The 21133-nt window shown below is 40.8% G+C and overlaps 1 protein-coding gene across 3 annotated transcripts in view; it reads right to left on the reverse strand.

Annotated features, from left to right (window-relative positions):
• Nucleotides 1-397: 397 nt before the first annotated feature.
• The window catches only part of TADA2A (transcriptional adaptor 2A), a 45913-nt gene continuing 25177 nt past the window's right edge, over nucleotides 398-21133 (reverse strand). For all 3 annotated transcript variants that reach the window (XM_040244109.1, XM_040244108.1, XM_040244110.1), the window contains exons 9-16: nucleotides 15740-15803; nucleotides 14378-14421; nucleotides 9893-10003; nucleotides 8284-8355; nucleotides 6220-6352; nucleotides 5588-5631; nucleotides 3330-3403; nucleotides 398-1823 (exon numbers count right to left, since the gene is read on the reverse strand). In XM_040244109.1, the coding sequence (XP_040100043.1) occupies nucleotides 1638-1823; nucleotides 3330-3403; nucleotides 5588-5631; nucleotides 6220-6352; nucleotides 8284-8355; nucleotides 9893-10003; nucleotides 14378-14421; nucleotides 15740-15803 (728 nt within the window). In that variant the 3' untranslated portion in view covers nucleotides 398-1637. The remainder of the gene's footprint in view (nucleotides 1824-3329; nucleotides 3404-5587; nucleotides 5632-6219; nucleotides 6353-8283; nucleotides 8356-9892; nucleotides 10004-14377; nucleotides 14422-15739; nucleotides 15804-21133) is intronic.

Here is a 21133-nt window from a genome sequence, read left to right on the forward strand (position 1 = left end):
GGGCCCAGTGGTTAGGAATCTGCCTGCCAATGCAGGGGACACGCGTTGGATCCCTGGTCTGGGAGGACTCCACATGCCGAGGGGCAACTAAGCCCGTGCGCCACAACTTCTGAGCCCACGCTCTAGAGCCCGTATGCCACAAGAGAGGTCACAGAAATGAGAAGCCCGAGCACCACAACTAGAGAAAGCCCATGTGCAGCAACGAAGACCCGGTGCAGCCAAAAATAATAAATAAAAATATTTTTTAAAAGTCTTAGCATTAAAAAAAAGAAAAAAAAAAGAGGCAATCCCTTTATAATCAACTTGGGGTGATGGTGGTGATAGACTATGTTTTCTAAAGATAGGACTATGTCAAGAAAACAACAACAACAAAAAAAAAGAAAACCACAAGACACCCTTTTAAAATCCTTAAGTCCTTTATTCTAATTCCTTCAGATCCCAAGAGTTTCCTTTTCATTTGTAAACCCTAGATGAAGTCCATTAGCAAACCACATACATATTTACATCAGCCAAGAAGTCTATGCCGATATTTCCAACCAAGTATACGATATTTGAATTAGGTATTTTGAATGATGAAAGAACTAAAGAATCAGTCAGCTATTGGAGGTAATCCGTGAAGATTCTGTTTGCTTCCAACAGAATAGGGATAGCCCTCTGAGTCTGGCTTCCTACTGTGCAAAAGGATTTAAGGACCAACTTTCAGATGTGGTGGAGTCACTCACCCTCATATCTAGTGAGTTCCACACATGAAAAGGCGTTCCTTTTGTTTTAAAAGTAGCTCTTCTTGTAGGCTACCCTTTTACCATTGAGAAACTAGGGTTCAGGTCTCATCCAAGCAACGCTGAAATTAACTGAATCATCTCCCTCCTCGGGGACCTGGTATCCCGGGAAGCCCCCGGTGACAACAGGGGTGAGCCCAAGACACATGTGGGCATCCAGCACCCTAAGTGTGCTTTAGTTACCAGAATATTTGACACACCCACAAACTAAGTAGCAAAACATTTTAATCAATTCTAAAAATAACAGACATTTTATATCCATTGCTACCTCCTCAAAAGTCTTCTGCCGATTAGATAGTCGGACTGCAGATTACATAGCCAGACATTCAAGTTCAAAGTACAGTTTGGGACAAGACCATCATGGGGAGGTTTTCCTCCTTTCTACTCATAAACATAAGTTGTCAGCTTAAAAAGAAACCCTCAGACAGAAAGAGAACGCTTTCTCTCACTATAACCTCTTTATTTTAAATCTGCCTGTAACGTTTGAAGGCAAAACATAATCAGAAAACCAACCTCCCAAGCAGGTACAAGGATCTGACCTGGACTCCTGGGATTACATACTGGTTTAGTTCTATTTTTACTAACACTGTGATGTGAGGTACTATGGTTCTTGTTTTAGTTACAAGAGGTGTTAGGAATGAATGCCCACACACAATTAACAATAGCTTATCTAGCACATAACTGCAGTACAATACCAACAAGAGGAGTATTTTAAAGCAGGGTGGAGAAGAAAGCAGACACTAATAAAACTGAAGATTTCCTTTGTTCTTCCCCTCTTTTCACAATGAGAATTCAGTTCAAAAACAAGGCTCCAGAAAGCCCGTGCGGTCCTTTGGCCCACCACACTCCAGGGGAGCCTCAGGCTTTGGTGATGTATCCTTCTCGGATGAGGAAATCATAGATTTTCCGGGTTTTGTTCACGTCTATCTTGATGAGTGCTCTTGCCTGTGCCAGTCTCAAGCCTCCTTGCTTGTTACATTCGTTCAATAAAGCAGATTTGTATTCTAAATAGGCTCCCGGGACCAACCTCACCATCTGACAGAGCTGCAAGACATGGCAAATTTAATCAACATTAACATCTGTCAGTCTTAAAATTTAATCCAGCAGGTATAGCCATAATAAAGTGTAAAGAGTGACATCAACCTCCAACTATTTACAGGAGCTGCTGGTGGCTAGACCACATTCCATTCCGTCTTTTCTTTGGTGAGAATAGTCTTAGGAGACAGAAAAAGGCTGAGGGTGATGCCGGGAGAGCTGCGGCACCTATCAGCCAGCTCCTCGGGGTTTGTTGCGGGTGCAAGTCCGTGTCCTGAGGACTGGCCTGGGGAAGAGGCCCGGCACGGTCGGGCCCAGCCCATCAGGGAAGAGTCGCAGGGCCCGGGGTTGGGGTGCTGACACTTGGGTTCCCAAGTGTGAATCACATTATTTCTGGTATCAGCATAAGCCCACAGTCCCTACTTTTGTGATTACACTTCCTACATTGGAGGGAAAGGAGGTCTAGAGATCTTGCGAAGAGGTCACTTTAACGGCTAAAGATCCAAAAAGCTGGTTTAATTCCAGTTCACCTACCATTTATCCAGCAATGAACAGTCTGAGGTCACCATTTTGCGGTTAAGGATAAAAAACTGCTTGAAACTCTGGGTCATTCCACACTTGAATCAAAATGGCAATCCTTCTTCAGCAACACTTGGATATAACATACACTCCCATCTCCTCCCACGCTCATCTTCACTGTTCCTACTGAGTAAAACAGAAGTCTAATACTAGGCCCTATTCCATTCTGTCTGACCTGAATTTCTGATACGGAGTGGCAGATGAGGACACTGATCCTGTGAACTATAAAAAGAGTACACAAGGAACGAAGGAGGAACTCCTCTTTGGAATGGACTTGAGAGTTGTCACACATTCTTTGGGAAACGTTTGATGATGATTCATCTGAGGCTGGACTTAAAAGTTTAGAAACACCTAACAGTCATAAGAAGACACATCCAGGGATTAAGTGATTACAGTGGAAAAGAAAAGTAGGTCATGGCTTTTTTAATCAAAATTAATGTGTGACTATATATGATCGATTCCTCTTTTGCGCTTATACCATGGAGACAATTCAAAAATCTTTTAAGTAATGGTCATATTGTTGGAATAAGAGGAGAACTTCTGAAAGTGCCCACTCTTATAGGAAATAACCATTTCCATTTACAAGTTATTTTAAGTTTGTAAAAAATTAAATTCAGTAAATAAGTACTTAGTACAGTATCTGGTTCATGGTAAATGCTCAATAAATGACAGTTGGTATTATTTAGATTTATGTATCATATGCTCTTCTCCCAGCAGATGAACGGTGGCAGGGTGATGAGGAAAGGAGTCCCTGAGACCTGCTAAGGTTGCTTCTTTAACCCAGAGACCTTGAGGATGACCAGAGCTGAACATGCACGTGTGTGATGTGAGCAGAGCAAAATGGGTTTGATCCTGTAACGTGTTTTTCACAACAACTCAGTGAATAACCGGCCCCTACTCTCTTTCCTCTAACCAGCTCCCCCTTCTTTTTGTTACCTCCTTTTCTTTCTCATTCAACTTCTCTGTGCCAGGGAGGCCAGTGAGGTTCAAGGGCGGTGCACTTCGTCTACCTATAGATACAGACAGAAAAAGGTATGTATTTTGTAAGAGACAGTACCTCAGGAGTAAAAAGTGTAACAAAGTTCAGCATGGTCAGGCCTGTTAGGTACAAAACTACTATACATCAGGTACCCCAAAGTTCACTTGAAAATAAAAACAGTAAGTCAAGGACTTCCCTAGGGGTGCCATGGAAAATATTGTGCCTGCCAACGCAGGGGACACAGGTCCACTCCCTGGCTGGGGAAGACTGCACGTGCTGCAGAGTAACTAAGCCCGTGTCCCTGACAGCCCTGGAGTCTCTGCGCTGCAGCTGCTGAAGCCCTTGCGCCCAGGGCCTGTGCTCTGCAACGAGAGACGCCACTACGAGGAGAGGCCCACACACTGCAGCGAAGAGCAGCCCCTACTTGCTGCAACTAAGCAAGCAAGCCCACACGAGAGCAACAAAGACCCAGCACAGCCAAAAATAAGATAAGAAAGAAAAGATTCAAAAAAAAAAGGTAAGTCAAGTGTCCTTTGCCTTGATAAAATGCACATATAATCACACATACCTCAGAGTCAAATAAGATTATTCTTCCTAACCCAGTAGAAGATTCTAAAATCTACAGCCCAGATGTCATCCAGTTAAGAAAGGTCACATGCCGCCTGTCTTGACAGCTGATGAATGGAAATAACAACTCTGCAGGAGAGACATTCCCTAACACTGGCCATCCTGCCAGCAGGCAAACATCGTAATTACCCAGGCACCATTCACCTTGAGATCAAAGGCAGAGTCAGGCCAGCAAAAGGGCCTTCATTATGTATTATTTGAGAGAATACCTGTTCCTCCCAAAGTAGCCCTGTTTACCTGAAAGACCCACACAGAGGAACAATGAGCCAGTATATGGCAAAGCAGAGGCTGAGGTGAACTCACATACCTTGAGAAAGAGACCCAAGCACGAGGTCACTGCCCAGGATGGGAAGCCTGATGTGCGCAACTCTGGGGATTTGTTTTGAATGTATACTTGAGTGAATGGACTGTGTTAAGCAAAAGAAAATGTAGAATACTACGTTACACTTCATGGGGGCAGGGTGCTGCTTAGCTGGTGGAGAGCAGGGGGAGGGGCTGTTACAGCTCGCTCTGCAACGAAGCAGGCTTCCCTTTAATATCAACAGAGGGAACAGGAGCTGCTCCGCAGTCCTAGGCCTAGCCTGACCCTAAATGCCCTGAAACGGAGATTACAATCACTCAAATGCCTCACCAGTTCCGAGAGGCTATGTTATGATCAGTGATTCAGGTTTCCAACTCTGCACTGCCTTAGGAGCAACTCAGAGTGTGAAAAGGAGCAAAGGGTCATCTCAACCTAATCACTTAGGAGCTGAGGGAAGCTGATGCCCGCCAAGGAAGCAACCAAGAGTGAGTGCAAATGGTTCAGAAAACACAAATACCAAAGAAGCTAGGTCAAGTACATTCATTCACTTTAATCAGCCAACATTAAATTTTCTTATTTCTGTGTTTAGACTGGGGGAGGATTTGGATGTGAGAAACTTATCCAGTCTGTAAACAGTGGAGTGGTCTCTACGTTCTGATCAGAGGAAGTGGCTAATCTACCATATGGAGCAGGGATGAGTGATAACCAAGAAAACAGGCAAACGAACACCATGCTCTTAGATCAGCATCTACAACTAATACCACCCCACACTACCCTTTATTAATTACCAAGCAGCAAGGATTATCAGATATCATATGGCTTAATCTTGCCCTGTAAACTGACCTCAAAATAGGACATGCCAGAAGAGATAAGAAAGAGAAATACTTTTAAGTCTCTGACTTATAAAGAAAGTCTTACTTTTCTGGCAAGTAATGTGCCTCCTTGCTTATATAGGATACAAAGCCTTTAAATTATCCCGTGAGACAATCTTTAAGTCTGTGGTAGACAAAATCATAGTAAACAAACTGCCTGTGAACATCGGTAAAATAGAAAAAACACCTGTCTGAGATCCTCTCCTTCTGTCTTTGTACTGTAAACCCAAGGAAAGTTCCTGTTTGGCCGTGAAGATTCTATCAACTTGCTGATGTTTATGAATCTGTATAATAATCACCAGTCCTTTGCCTAAGCACCTGGCTCCCACAAAGGCGGGAGGGTTTGTTGGGTCACTATAATTCCCAGGATGAAAACTCCACAATTGTGACTTCCTCCAGCCTGAAAAACAATTACCTGAATTCGAAGTCATGGGAACAGAAGGACTCAGGCCAGAATCACTACAAAAAAGAAGAGGAATTGAAACTTATGTCACATCAAAGAAAGCAATTCCCAAAGCCCATGAGAGACTGGGTAACATTTATCAGGTCAGCTACTTAGAAGAGAAGTAATGAGACAGACTAGACTATGTTTTTACAGGCTATCCCAACTGCACACGACTCAGGAAAGGAAATTTGTTCCAGGGAAGGAAACTGGAAATCTGTTCCAGGGAAGGAAATTGCCTAGATTTGTTAAGAAGAGGTCCTGGTGTGGCACATCACAGAGACCATTCATGAGCAAAAAGCAGGAATTTGATCTTCCAGTGAAAATCACATCAGTAGATACAGAAGAAGAAGGTGTGGCAAGGGAATACACTAATCTTAAAAAATAAGGTCAAAGTAGCAAAGTGGGATTCTAGGAGGCCAGTTACATTTCTCAAAACTGTCAGTACTGTACTGTTTGAGACAGCCTGCTCCAGCTTTCTGAATTCTTCTAGCTACCTAATTATTACAGCTCTGCCGTTTAGGGTACGGCACCCACGGGACTGTCTGAAAATACAGGTAAAGGCCAAAAGCTCCATGAAGTTGTCCCCCGGACTAATTCCTCACATGTCAGCCTGCCGGCGGAGCCACTGCTGGCAGGCACTGCTGTCCTGGATGTACTGGAGGACCTCAGAGAGCATGGTGCGTTTGAGGCGTTCCTCTTCTCGAGTCTTCTTGAGGTGATCATAGGTTCTGGCACCTGTAGGTGTTAAAAAAGTGACTACAATGACAAGGTAGCAGGACTAACCAAAGGGCTTCCTAACTCATCAGCAAACAGTTCATCTTTTTTAATTTTTAATTTTTGTGGCCTTGCTATGAAGCTCGTGGCATCCTAGTTCCCCAACGAAGGATCAAACCCAGGCCCATGGCAGTGAAAGCACAGAGCCCTAACCATTGGACCCCAGGGGATTCCCAGTCGTTTTTTAATTTCCTTTGAAAAACTGCTTCCAGAATTATTTTTCTAAGAGCAAAGTGATTTCCCCTAATTTGAAATCTCTTTCTTGATAAGAAATGAAAATGTGTTTATTCTTTTTCTACCTTTAAGAAATGTGAGAGAGGGAATCCCCAAAACAGAAAAGTACAAAGAAAGTTGGAGTTGCTCCTATTACCATCCCCTAAAAGTAACTTAATACTGTTATATTTACTTCCTGCTCTATTTTTTCTATCCATGTATTTTTTTCAAGTCACACAAATGCTATACACATACACTGTTCCTTAAAAACCAGTTAGGATTACAAATAAAAATAAATCCTCATTGACTATTACTATTCTGGTCACCTCTTTCCTGGAGACAGCCAGCATCAGGCAACCCAAATCTGGCATCAGAGTCTTTACATGCATCTTGCTAACAGCTGCATAGTGTTTTCCACACTATTAATGTATAAAAATGCAAAATATCAAACCAGTGGGTTTCAAGCCAAGTTCCACAGAGGCCCAGCTTACCATGAAAACATCTCAGGGATTACTGTGAACATACTAGTGGTCCTGGGCTCCACATATGATCTGAATCATCAGACTTCAACCTAAGGAGTTCCACTTTTATTTATGGATTAGTGCTCCACATAAAATTTCATTTTGTAAACAGTTTCCAATGTTAGAAATAAAGAGCCATTTTGCTGGGCTGAACTTGAGCACTGGGTGAACGGGTGATAGCTTTCAACCAACAGGAAGGAGAGAATGCTGAAGACCATCCCCAAAACAACAACAAAACGACAAAAACTGCCATTTATTGAGGACTTGGTGCGTCAGGTACTATACTATGTTTTCATGCATTATCTCTAATTTAATCTTCACATGAAACTCTAAGAGACTTGGAAAATTGAAAACAAATGGAATTACAGATCTGGTAAAAGAGCCAGAATCCAAACCCAAGCTGTTCAAGCCTAGACTTCAGCTCTTAACTGCTAACACAACTGTCTTCTCTTACAACCTGGCTCTACTACAACTAGTTAATCACTTTCATCCTTAGCTTCTCTATTAAATGAGAATAACAATACCCACCTCTTAAGGTGAAAGTGAAGTCGCTCAGTCATGTCCGACTCTTTGCTACCCCATGGAATGTAGCCCACCAGGCTCCTCCGTCCATGGGATTTTCCAGGCAAGAATACTGGAGTGGGCTGCCATTCCTTTCTCCAGGGGATCTTCCCAACCCAAGGATTGAACCCAGGTCTCTTAACATTGTAGGTAGATGCTTTACCATCTGAGCCACCAGAGAAGTCCCTCTCTTAAGTTGGTGAAGTATAAAGGGTACAGTCCAAAACATGGTGAATGGTTAGGTGCCATGAATATAATCATCTCTAACTCAAGTAACTGGGATGCAAGTGCCTAGAACCAACTGAAGTGTGCTTAATGGGAATGATCAGATCATCACTAAATTTAAAAAGGCTGAGGCTAAAAGTTGGAATACAAAATCTTTTTTCTTTAGAGGCCACAACAGAATCCTAAATCGAAAGTAGCAACTCTGTCATACTTTTTATTTCACCTCAGATAATCCATATAATGGTATTTATAAGGATTAAATAGATGAAAATTTTTGGAAAGATCAAAAACTCATTCTGAAATGTGAAAGCTTGTTTATATGTTTGGAAGGCACCTGCCCTCTGATTTAGTGTGGAGCATAAACATACTTACTACAAAAATTGGTAATGCCTGCCGTCCTGTATTCCTGGAGCCTTTTGATTTCCCTTCGGAGTTCAAATTCCACTGTTTATCCCCCCAAAAAAGACAGAGAAAAATCAGAAAAACAAAATCAACATCAATGAGCACTTTTACTGCTAAATATTTTCAGTAATTCTGCCTTCTATAAAAGACCAGGCAATTCCATTTGGGGAATCCTAATTGTTGCTATTATCTCATTAGAAATTTTACTTAAGAGCTGACAAAAATGTACTGCAGTGGTCTTTTGGCTTCTGTCTCCAGTTGCAGAAAGCAGCTGGAATTGTTTCTTAGAAAACTTCATAGTGACCTGGCTGAATTCATTTAGCTACAGTAGTAATGAATATAATTTCTTAAACCACCAAGTTTCCCTGCTCTATTTATTCCTTGTTAAAAGCTCTAGCCACAAAGCCAAATTTCGGTATGAAACCTGTCTCTGGTATTACATGACACAGACCTTTTTGCAAGGGAAGGACAAAATTCTGTGCTCAAGTTCCCGATGGTTTCTTTACAGCTTTTCTCTTACAGGGACAAAGAGCAGTGTGTTTTCCATAAACCAAGATTTCTGCCTCCTCTGAGCACACAGATCAGGTTGCATTGCTCAGATTATTATATGATGGAATGTTCAAATCTGGGTGCTTTGAAAAAGAGGATGAAGGAAGAACCTGGACAATCCATGGTGTGTAGTTCCCTGGAGTGACACATAAACCAGGGATGGTACAAACTGGGACAGGAAGTAAAGATCAGCCACCCAGGATAAATCACACAAAGAATGCCAACTAAAGAGGGTGTCTGTGAGGACAACCAAGCCGGTTCAGATAAATGCCTGCAATGTCATGCAAGAAATATCTGCACAAAGACAACAGGATACAAGCCTTCATGAAGTACCTTCCTGAACTAAATTTGGGAGTCAAAATCAAATACCTGAATCTCATGATGAAAGGCATAGACTCAGCCCCTCAGTCCAGACTGTTTTATAGTCCAGGCGTTACTGCCTTAACAACTTCAATTTTTTATAGTGAGAAATCAAATGGTAACTATGTAGATCTCTCTCAGAGAAGAAAGGCAGGAAAATAATGGAAGTGCTATATATTATTTCCATGAGTCAGCCAACTCTGTCCCCACCTAGAAACTAGTTTTAATACTAAAATAATTATGAACAAAATAATATGATTTGCTTCAAAATAATCCAGTTGAGGATGGGAAAGGAATGGGTGGTACAGATGACAACGGATCAGCCACTGGATGGGTAACTGCTAAAGCTGGGTGATGGATACACGTATATCACAGTATAATGAACTCCCATGTATTTGCAAACTCCCATATTAAAAATGGGGGGAAAAGCTACTAAACTACTGTTCATCTAAGGGGGGCGAGGCGGGGGGATGCCACTAGTATTTTTAAGCTTTCTTCTCCATTCCCGAAGTTTCAAATTTATCTTAGAGCAATAAAGGGGAGGAAATAATTTTTTTTTAATCCACTTATTTGTTTACAGAATTTCACATAAAGCACCATTATCATTCCTATTTATATAAACACATACACACACAGAGAAATATATAGTCAAGGTTAAAAAACCACCTACATGCATGGCTTTCAATGAACTTGTCATGCTCCACCGGCCCCACTATCCTTGCAAATCGCCTCATTGTTTCATAAAGATCTTGGACTTCCTTGGGATAGCGTCGTTCCATTACTACAAAGAAAGTAAAGAATATAAAGATTTCTAAGTTTTCTGTATTTTTTTTAACAAGTAGTAAAATGGAAGAATATTATTCCTAACCTCACATGATTAATTTACCCATAACAGGAAGCAAACCAGAAAGCTAGGGAATGCAGCACACTAATCATGATCTAACAGAACCAGAGGGACTATGTCTCAGGGTCGCTGTCAGGGCCAGAGAACACCTGCACTCTGGTGACCCCCACACCTCGCTGTCTCTCAATCTGCACAGGGGCAGGAAGTGCTGGCAGTAACAGGAAGGATGATTAAAGGCAGATCATGCATTCTTAGGAACAATGTAGGGCAGAATCTCCAGTACTGACTTCTGCAGAACAAGGGACACGCAGATACGCTAACTCATCTGGAAGAGGCAGGTCAGTCTGGCAAAGTGTGTGATCTCCCCCATGTCCCACTAAAAATCCTCTCTGTAACTCCATATCCTCAAACGAGGAGTTTACTTCTTCACTCTCTACATGGGTCATTTTGCTTTCTCTAAACTTAATTAAGTACCACAACTTAATATACTACGAATGAAGTTATATTTTAATAACTATCATGGAAGCAAATGGTCATATATGCCACCTGGGATACCCTTACAGGTAGCCAGAATCAGCACCTTTGAGGATCACTACTGACCAAATTTCTAATAAAAAGAGCTATCAGCAAAAAGAGGGGTAGGAAAACCCACCAACAATAATTGGTAGGTTGGAATGATCAGGAATTCTCAAATTGCTACTCAGTCATTTCAATAAGAGTAACTAGGCTAGCTCTGTCCACTCTCAGGCTAAAAATACAGGCTGTTACTTACGACAGTTACTTAAATTGTCATCTTTTCAGATGAATCTCTTCCTTAGCAGGAAAATTCTTGCCCACCAATTCTAGGGGCTGATTTGATGGGCAGCCACAAATTCATTTTATTCACCACCAAAAAACCCTACTTCTACAGGAATAATACAAAAATTTGGAGTAATTTAGTTTGATGAAAAAAGCTCCTATGCCTACGATAGTAAAGTCACACGTGCATTCAGTACAATGACAAGTGAAAACCTCTCAGACTACACTGCACATGCCATGTCTTTTTTGGAAGCAACAGAGCCTCCCCTCAGCTTTATCTGTAAAAAAACAGTTAAAGAATAAACAGGCTAAGCTGACCTCTGTCCACCAGCTGGGAACAGAATTTATGCAAGTCAAGGTCTACTACATACAGGTTAAAATCCAAAAGCCCAGCAATTTCAGACATAGGAACACACAACCAGAACATGACCAATTATTGTCGACAGAAAGGGCAAGGGAGAGTTGACCTGGAGTCCTTTTTGCAAACCCACAGCTCTCGATTAGGAGGAGGTTAAACAAGCAATAATGTATACTGGCAGAAGGAATATAAATTGATATAACTATCTTTCAGGAAACAATCTAGCAGCGTGTGTTAAGCATTTTTAATAATCATGTTCTTTGACCTAGTAATTCCACTTCTCAGAATCTATCTTAAAAAAATTCTAAAGGCAGACAAAGCTTTATTCACAAACAATTTTACCTTTGTGCTATTTGTAATGATTTTTAAAAAACTGAAAATAAGCTAAATATCCAGTAATAAAGACAGGTTAAGCACATCGTACATTATATGTAAAGTTATTGGTATAACATATTATGTAAGTATTAGAAGGGATATCATCAAAACACTACAATCGCTTTAAAAATGTGTAGTGGAAAATGAAAAACTAAAGGACATAAAATGTAACCTACTTATGATCATGACTCTGTTAAAAGATATTCAACCCAAGACTGACTGACCTGGACCTCCCAGTGGGATAGTGGCATAGTGTGTCAAACCCTGTAAGATTCTATCAACTAGCATATGAAGCACAACTCATTAGGTTACTTTTACAAAACAGAATCTTGTGGCATACACCTATTATAAACATATATAAATACTGCAATTATTATGATATGATTCTTATGTGCTGAAGAAACTCTACAGTATAAAAGAAAAAGTAGAGAAACTCTTTCTGCCCAGCCTAGATATCACCAATATTTAAGAGTAAGGTCAAAGTTAGCAATCACTCAAAAATCATTATAGGTTTCTTTTCATCATGTAATATTAATGTCGTTTGTTAGCGCCCCCACGATGCAAAATAAAGGTGTCACTTTCCGTTCATTCCTACCGTAAAAATATTTTCACAACCTGATGATTATAGTTATATTATGTTTAACATATAATTCTGAAACACAATCCTATCCAGTTTTGGAAAATGATCAATTAATATTCAGGTTTTAATTAATACACTAATTTAAAAAACATTTCTCATTCTAGTGTTACTGACTATATATTACTAGTTTGAAACTCTTAGTATACAAGAGAATTGCTTTGAAGACTTTTAAAAAATAGATGCTGGAGCTCTACCTCCAGAGATTCTGACTTAATTAGAGGTGACTGTTAGGCATCATAAATTTTTAAAGCTTCCTCAGTTCAGTTCAGTTACTCAGTCTTGTCTGACTCTTTGCCACCCCATGAATCACAGCACGCCAGGCCTCCCTGTCCATCACCAACTCCCAGAGTTCACCCAAACTCAAGTCCATTGAGTTGATGATGCCATCCAGCCATCTCATCCTCTGTCATCCCCTTTTCTTCCTGCCCCCAATCCCTCCCAGTATCAGAGTCTTTTCCAATGAGTCAACTCTTTGCATGAGGTGGCCAAAGTATTTCAAGCTTTAGTATCAGTCCTTCCAAAGAACACCCAGGACTGATCTCCTTTAGAATGGACTGGCTGGATCTCCTTGCAGTCCAAGGGACTCTCAAGAGTCTTCTCCAACACCACAGTTCAAAAGCATCAATTCTTTGGCGCTCAGCTTTCTTCACAGTCCCAACTCTCACATCCATACATGACTACTGGAAAAACCATAGCCTTGACTAGACGGACCTTAGTTGGCAAAGTAATGTCTCTGCTTTTAAATATGCTATCTAGGTTGGTCATAACTTTCCTTCCAAGGAGTAAGCGTCTTTTAATTTCATGGCTGCAGTCACCATCTGCAGTGATTTTGGAGCCCCAAAAAATAAAGTCTGACACTGTTTCCACTGTTTCCCCATCTATTCCCCATGAAGTGATGGGACCAGATGCTATGATATTAGTTTTCTGAATGTTGAGCTTTAAGCCAACTTTTTCACTCTCCTCTTTCACTTTCATCAAGAGGCTTTTCACTTTCTGCCATAAGGGTGGTATCATCTGCATATCTGAGGTTATTGATATTTCTCCCGGCAATCTTGATTTCAGCTTGTGCTTCTTCCAGTCCAGCGTTTCTCATGATGTACTCTGCACAGAAGTTAAATAAGCAGGGTGACAATACACAGCCTTGACATACTCCTTTTCCTATTTAGAACCAGTCTGTTGTTTCATGTCCAGTTCTAACTGTTGCTTCCTGACCTGCATATAGGTTTCTCAAGAGGCAGGTCAGGTGGTCTGGTAGTCCCATCTCTTGAAGAATTCTCCAGTTTATTGTGATCCACACAGTCAAAGGCTTTGGCATAATAAAGCAGATGTTTTTCTGGAACTCTCTTGCTTTTTCGATGATCCACTGGATGTTGGCCATTTGATCTCTGGTTCCTCTGCCTTTTCTAAGACTAGCTTGAACATCAGGAAGTTCATGGTTCATGTGTTGCTGAAGCCTGGCTTGGAGAATTTTGAGCATTACTTTACTAGTGTGTGAGATGAGTGCAATTGTGTGGTAGTTTGAGCATTCTTTGGTATTGCCTTTCTTTGGGATTGGAATGAAAACTGACCTTTTCCAGTCCTGTGGCCACTGCTGAGTTTTCCAAATTTGCTGGCATATTGAGTGCAGCACTTTCACAGCATCATCTTTCAGGATTTTGAAACAGCTCTACTGGAATTCCACCACCTCCAGTAGCTTTGTTCATAGTGATGTTTTCTAAGGCCCACTTGATTTCACATTCCAGGATGTCTGGGTCTAGGTGAGTGATCACACCATTGTGATTATCCTGGTCCTGAAGATCTTTTTTGTACAGTTCTGTGTATTCTTGCCACCTCTTCTTAATATCTTCTGCTTCTGTTAGGTCCACATCATTTCTGTCCTTTATCGAGCCCTAGTGATGCTAATATGCAACTTGGATTAAGAACTACTGCCAGGGGGGTGGGAGGGGGGTTCATGTTTGGGAACGCATGTACACCCGTGGTGGATTCATGTCAATGTATGGCAAAACCAATACAGAATTGTAAAGTAAAATAAAAAATAAATTAAAAAAAAAAAAAAAAAAGAACTACTGCCATAAATGATTTAAAACTATTCAATAATGATGGGAAAAATTTTAAATTAAAGAGAAATGCTGATACTTACATTGAAACTTCCTAAGATTGATTAATCCATGGTCTCTTATAATTCTAGAATGAAAAACATAATTATCTATGATAATTAATTTCACATTTAACGATGTCTTCCACAGGCAGCTTTAATTAGACACCATAAATACTACAAGGGGGAATATTGAGGTCCAGAGAAGCCACTTCCCTCAAAGTTCTGCAGCTCAGTGAGTCACTAGCACAATTTTAGGCTCTCAAGTATCATGTATTTTTCTTCCCCTTGGGTAATGAAGAATCTCAATAACTATTTGCTGGATGAATCAAGGAGCACCCACAAATATAACTTAGATGAAACAGAAGGGAATCTGTGTCCATGGCATAAAAATTATCTATTCAGCTTTAGGGAAATGATAAGTGAGAATAACCATTTAAGGGAAATCTGTTAACTAGAAGGGTGCCATGATCACACACTCAATGTTTACAACTGTACATTCACAGGATGCCTTGAAGCTATTTGAAATAAATCTTTTGCATGTTTAATGGAAGGGCATCATAAAACACAAGATCTAATAGAGATCAACAACTGAGTTCTACAATACTGTCTAGTTCTAACTGCATTAAGCAGAACAGAATTTAGGTAAACCATGCAGAGTTCCATGTCTGGAACCTTTGATTTCTATTGCCTAGCAATGAAGCTTCTCTCAAGAATAGCTGAATAATCTTCAGTGCTCACTGGAAGCTAACTCCAGATATGCAGAGAGTAAGTTTTACTTCAGATCATGTCTCGGTCTCTCCAGAGCGTCTCCTAAGTCCTATTTCTTTTTCTCATTGTGATGCCACCGTGTCTCTAGTTAGTAACATGCCTATGCATATATACACACACACCTGTGAGTGCCCTTCCCTGAACTATTAAAAGTCTCTGTAATCCAGCAGAGATCTGGGATCCATAATTTCTCAGTCTGAATGTATGGGTTTTGTTCTGTTGCAAAGAGAAGGAAAAATCAAGAGTGCCTAAAACTTGCTCATGATTCCTTTGAAATCCTTTTAGATAAGATTTCTCATAAAAACTCAGCAGTCAGAATGGAGCATTAGAAAAAGCATAACAACTTAATAATATCTTGAATTTTTCTTGTTGCTTTTTCCCTTAAAAGAACATACCCATATTATTCATTGGTCATAACATTAAGGAAGGGGTAAGGAAGGAGGAGGTAAAAAAAGCAAAAAAAAAAAAAAAAAAAGGAGAATATTAACTTTTAACAGATGGAAAAATTGAGAGTCAAGGAAGTTAAGGGTATTCCTCAGGGTCATAAGATAAGCCACAAGTGGAACTTGTTCTTATGGGCTATACGTGGTCAAAAATCCAAAGGCAAAAGAAGGCAGGATGGTTTCCCAGACTTACTTTTTTCGTCTTTGTCGCTCCTTTAACCTGGAATGATAGATATCCACTACAGCCATCTTCAAAGCTATAAACAAACAAACACTTACATATAAATATAGCCAAGGCAAGAAGAAACCTTTTGCCCAAGCTGTTCTAAACTTTTAACCTCGTATTGCTAACTACTCCACATTCACTGGTCTAAGGAATCTATCTCTTGGAAACAAAAAAATATCCTAGGATACTGAATTTCTCAATCAGTAAATTACAGTGAAATTCTTTTTCCTAAGTATATGTTTACAAAGGATTACCCTATGGATAACAAATTCTGCTTTCTTTTTTTTTTTTCAAATTCTGCTTTCTACTAAACATCTACTTTGACCATGCCTTGCTATGTATATTAAATTTCATATAACAGTTCAATAAGGAGTGTGAACTTTAGTAAAACATGGGCTAGAAACTACACATATCAGAGTTTCAGATTAGGAGAGAGAAATACTGAAATCTAACATACTGGGCTATAAGCAGATGCATTATAGCTGTATACAACTTCAGTCGCTGGGAAATGACCAGGAATACTTTATCCAGGCCATCCTCCCTTGAGTCTGAGATAAAAATAACAAATTCTAGCTGGATGATCTGAAGAGATAACTGAATGCAGTATTTTTTAAACTTCAGTTATTTTTTTAAAAAAGTATTAGGTATCAGATTTGTTGTCATTCGTTTCTAACAAGTTCAAAAACTTAAACAACGTTGCTTCATTTTTCCTCATCACAACCCACAAAGTAAAAATAATTCAATAATATCAGGTCCAAGATTTAAGGCAATGGATTTCAAACCTTTTTTCAGGTTGTAGAACTCTTTCTCTGTATGAACTCTTTCTTGATTTATACATGTTCCTTATAGAAGCAAAGGTATCACAGGATGCCCAGGCCCTGCCAGTGCTTCCTAATACACCTGCTATGGAAGGACAGGTCCTAGAACACTGCTGGGGGAGACAGGCTTCATATAAGTCTATGGTGGAAGTGGCAGGAGGAATGGGAAGGAGACGACCTGTTTTTGACATGCACTACGTGTACAAGAGATGGGAGACCGTCTGCCCGCAAGGTGCTGCTGAAGGGCTCTGACACGGATGGCTTCCGCTTCTTCACTAACTTCGAGAGTCGAAAGGGAAAAGAGCTGGTGAGGGTTCACGATAAATCCTTCCTGGGCCTGCAGGGTCCAGCCCTGGCTTCCTGGTTGCCTACTCATGCCACCCCTGCCCCCGTCCACTTGCCAGCCATGCTCAGGCACTGTCCTGACTAGAGGCCTTTGCACTTGCCTTCTCTCTGCCGTGAATGAGGGCAAGCTTTAAGCTCCCAGGTTAAAGCATCTGCCTGTAATGCAGGAGACCTGGGTTCAATCCCTGAGTCGGGAAGATCCCCTGGAGAAGGAAATGGCAACCCACTCCAGTGTTCTTGCCTGGAGAATCCCATGGATGAAGGAGCCTGGTGGGCTACAGTCCACAGGATCGTAAAGAGTCGGACATGACTGAGCGACTTCACATCACAACCAAATGCAAGTTTTAGCATGGACTCTACCTTCCTTCTTAAGAGAAAGAGAATTAGGAAGTCAACAGTTCAAGGCAGAAAGAGAAGCAAATACAACAAATAAGAAGCAAATAGGTAAAGAGCTAACATACACTGAGTATTTATCACGATCCAGGCTCTTTAGGTGCCTTATCTCATTTATCCACTGAATAACAAGATGAGTTCAGTAGGAAAGAAACTACCAGAAAATCCAGTGGGGAGGTTAGTGCTAATTTTGACAAAACAGTTCTGTAATTTTTCTAATATACTAACATATCATGTTGTTTCCTAAGATTTGTGTGGGAAAGAATTAAAACAGAGAAAAAAAACTGAAGAGACTATGTTACAAAAACCTCTATAAATAAATCCTGCTGATAAACAGTTCTGGTGCTTGATCAATTCAGTAGTGGAAGCTTGTACAACCAGCTCTGGAGAACAAAGGGGAGAAAGGGAACACAGAGCAACAAATGCGAGGAGAACTGGAATTCTCCCAGGGAAAAAATTTCACAGTTGAAGCTCTCTCTTGTCTTGATGAAGCACACTCAGATCGCAACAACTGATTATAAGGTCTTAACTGCATGAAAAACCCAGGGAGGACACAGCACAGCAGGCAGAACAGAAATGAGAAGGAGACACTGAATGAAGGACAATCACAGGTTCACACTCTTCTTAAAGTGACTGGAGAGTTGAGTAGAGCAGGCACACAAAGACCCAGAGCTCCGTAAAAACCAACCAACCCAAACCACCCATAACCTCTCCACTACTGTCAGGCCTCTGAAATCCCAGTCTGGGGGGATGACTAGTCTCCCTGTGATTACACTGGGGACTGATAACAAAGTCTCCAAATGGCTGCCTTAAAATATTGCAAGAAGTGGGCAGCAGTCAGAGGCAGCTCCTTCCCACTGCAGTGTATTTCTAACATTGTTCAAAATAGCTGGCAACATGTTTCTGTTTTCCTGACAGAAGGCACTTACTGCTTTCTTGGCAGGAAAAGCAACTCAGAGGCCTTAACTGTGTGGAAACCAATCAAAACCCCTACTGCAAGCACACGAGCACAAACCTGTGAATCAGGTATTCCCCAGAATGAAGCTTCTTAAAAGTCATTCCCCTGCCCCTGAAGCTTTTGGCCGAGATGGACACAATCAGGGCTATGAAAAAAGGATGACTATGTGACCTCACGGTCAAAGTCAGCAACCAGGAAGCCTTAGGCAAGTCGTTTCACTCCTTTGTACATTTCTCTGAAGGGAGAATGGGAAAATGACTATTTCCACTTCTCAGGAATGTGATTAAGTCATAGATTATAAAAAAACGTGAAATCTAAGAAGAAAAAAAAGGTTCAAGATGGTAGATACAATAAGTCTAGTAGTATTAAGAGCACAGATATATTAAGCACAGTAGTATTAAAAGCTTGAGATGGCACTGCCACTTGCAGGTTATAACTTGACCTTGATATTTCCACTCCTCAATTTCCCCATCTATAAAATGGGCGTAGTAACACCCAACTCAAAGAGTTTTGTGAGGATTGAGTTCACACGTATCAAAAACTTAAACGGTACCTGGCAAACAGAGAGTGCTGTATGTATTAATTATTATTATTTAGAGCCTTTAACAGTTAGAAAATCAAAAGTCCAGCCTGGTCACTGTGCCTACTCACCTACCTATTGGCAGTTTCTTTCCCTTGATGGTGATTTGGCTGCTATGTGCTTAGGACTATTTAGACATAAATACCATTAAGACTGAAAATTGCTGTTTAGTTGCTCTGTCGTGTCCAACTCTTGTGCGACCCCATGGACAGAGAGCCCACCAAGGATTTCCCAGGCAAGAATACTGGAGTAGGTTGCCATTTACTGCTCCAGGGGATCTTCCTGACCCAAGAACTGAACCCGCATCTCCTGCACTGGCAGGTGGATTCTTTCCCACTGAGCCACCTGGGAGGACCAAAGGCTGACAATATGGACCAAAGAAGGAAAATCGGGGGCATGAAGGGGAACATATCTATATCTGATCAAGAAAGTTGGCTGAAATTAGCTTTCCAAAAGCAAAGTAAATTTCTCTGGTGTGCAACCCTGAGAAGTGCTGAGAAAGGAGCTCATGACAACAACTGTTTGCCCGGGTTATTGGCTGGCAACGATTAGAAGATGCTGTGCTAAGGCTTACCGCCTGGAAAACTCTGAGAAAGACGAGTCCACAAATTTAGGAGAGATTTTCCCAATACAAGCAGATGGGGAGCAACATTCCCTGAGGAAAAGGGAAATGCACTGTATGTCAGCACTGACGTCTCACAACACACTACGACAGAGGGGGCACTGAGTTTTGGGTCTTCTGCATCTCCCTCTGCAGACCAACAATTTAAATAAAGTATAAAGAGGTTTCATTTAGCGATCCCAGAACTTCGTTATTGTCTTCCTCAGACATTACTTCACATGTAGTATCTTTTGGGGGCCCATTCTGAAACATGTTTGGTATGGCTGGAATGTAATCATCTATTCCTCCATTGTGTCCTAGGCCTCTATAATGGACCATTTAAACCTCCTTCATTAGACAAATTCCATGAATCATAGCAAAAGTCTTGGGAAAGAAAAAGACCTTGGTGGCATCACCCCATCTTCTAGATGCCTGGGAACAGGATACAAAACCCAGCCAAACAATTTACTTCCTTCTAGTAGTTGTGAGTGAGGAAACATAAAAGGAATGTTATAAATGCTCAGTAATAATAAGAGTGTAATAGTATAATGGAATGGTAATAACATCAATCTGAATTATGAACCCTCTTCCATTGAAGACATTCACCCTGACTAGTCAGTGTCATCCTTTGTTGGCCAGGGACACAGAGAAATTGCAAGCAGGATTCCAAGTGACTCAGAAGCAAGCCCGAGGTTGAATCACTGTCCTGATCTACAGAAAACAGGTGCCCCCTTCTCTGCTCTGAGTGTGCATAAAAAGCTCCTTCTCATTTCTCCCTACTCTCCTTAGGCTCCTAGTCCCCTTCACTTGAGTGTTCTGGGAGAAACTGCTCAGCTCAAGGACAATATGCCCCACTGGACAGTGGGGTCATGCTGCCAGAGGAGGAATATGAGAACTTAGAGCCATCGACAAAGCATCCCTTTGATCTCCAGTCCTGCCAACCCTCTCAATGATGTCATCACCTTTCAAAAAGCACCTATCTAAACATCTTATAGTTCACTACTAGACATGATGGGAAAGCGGAGGCAGAGATTATGAATTAGAATCAAGTAACTTAAAAGGTTGCAGAATCTGTAGAAAGAACACAAATAACTAAAGTATGCTATAGGTTTGAGATGCTAACTAAAATAAAACTTGCTAATCAATTGCTTCTTTTTGATTTTTTTTTCCTTTTGCCCCACTTAATTATAGGAAGGACCATAAATGTACCAGAAGAAACTACAAATCCTGCTTTCACAAAGAATGCAGAGTAAAATGAAATACCAACCATCACTATAGTTTTCTTAATGATGTTGAGGCTTAAGAATGAAGACCTTGGACTAAGGCCTAGACATGTGATTCAACAAGTCCTTTACATTGTTGAGACATTATTGACATTAGAAATTTTGACTTTCAGAAGTTCAGTACTTCTCAATAGCATCTAAAAAAATGATACTTATAAAACTGCTTTTTTGCATTCTGGGTAAGAATGATACAAGCCAGGAAATAATACCATTTTAATTAAAGCTGGCATGTATGAGGAGAAATACTGAATGGCAATCTGCACACTACCTTCAAGGGGACACCACCATTAGGTGAGAACAGACAATAACATGAGTTACCAGGGTTGAAAAGCAGAGATTGACATGGAAGACTGAACAAGTACAACGGCTCTAGTGAACACTAA

The sequence above is a fragment of the Oryx dammah genome, unplaced genomic scaffold (assembly GCF_014754425.2).
Source record: "Oryx dammah isolate SB20612 unplaced genomic scaffold, SCBI_Odam_1.1 HiC_scaffold_8, whole genome shotgun sequence".
NCBI classification, from domain to species: Eukaryota; Metazoa; Chordata; class Mammalia; order Artiodactyla; family Bovidae; genus Oryx; species Oryx dammah.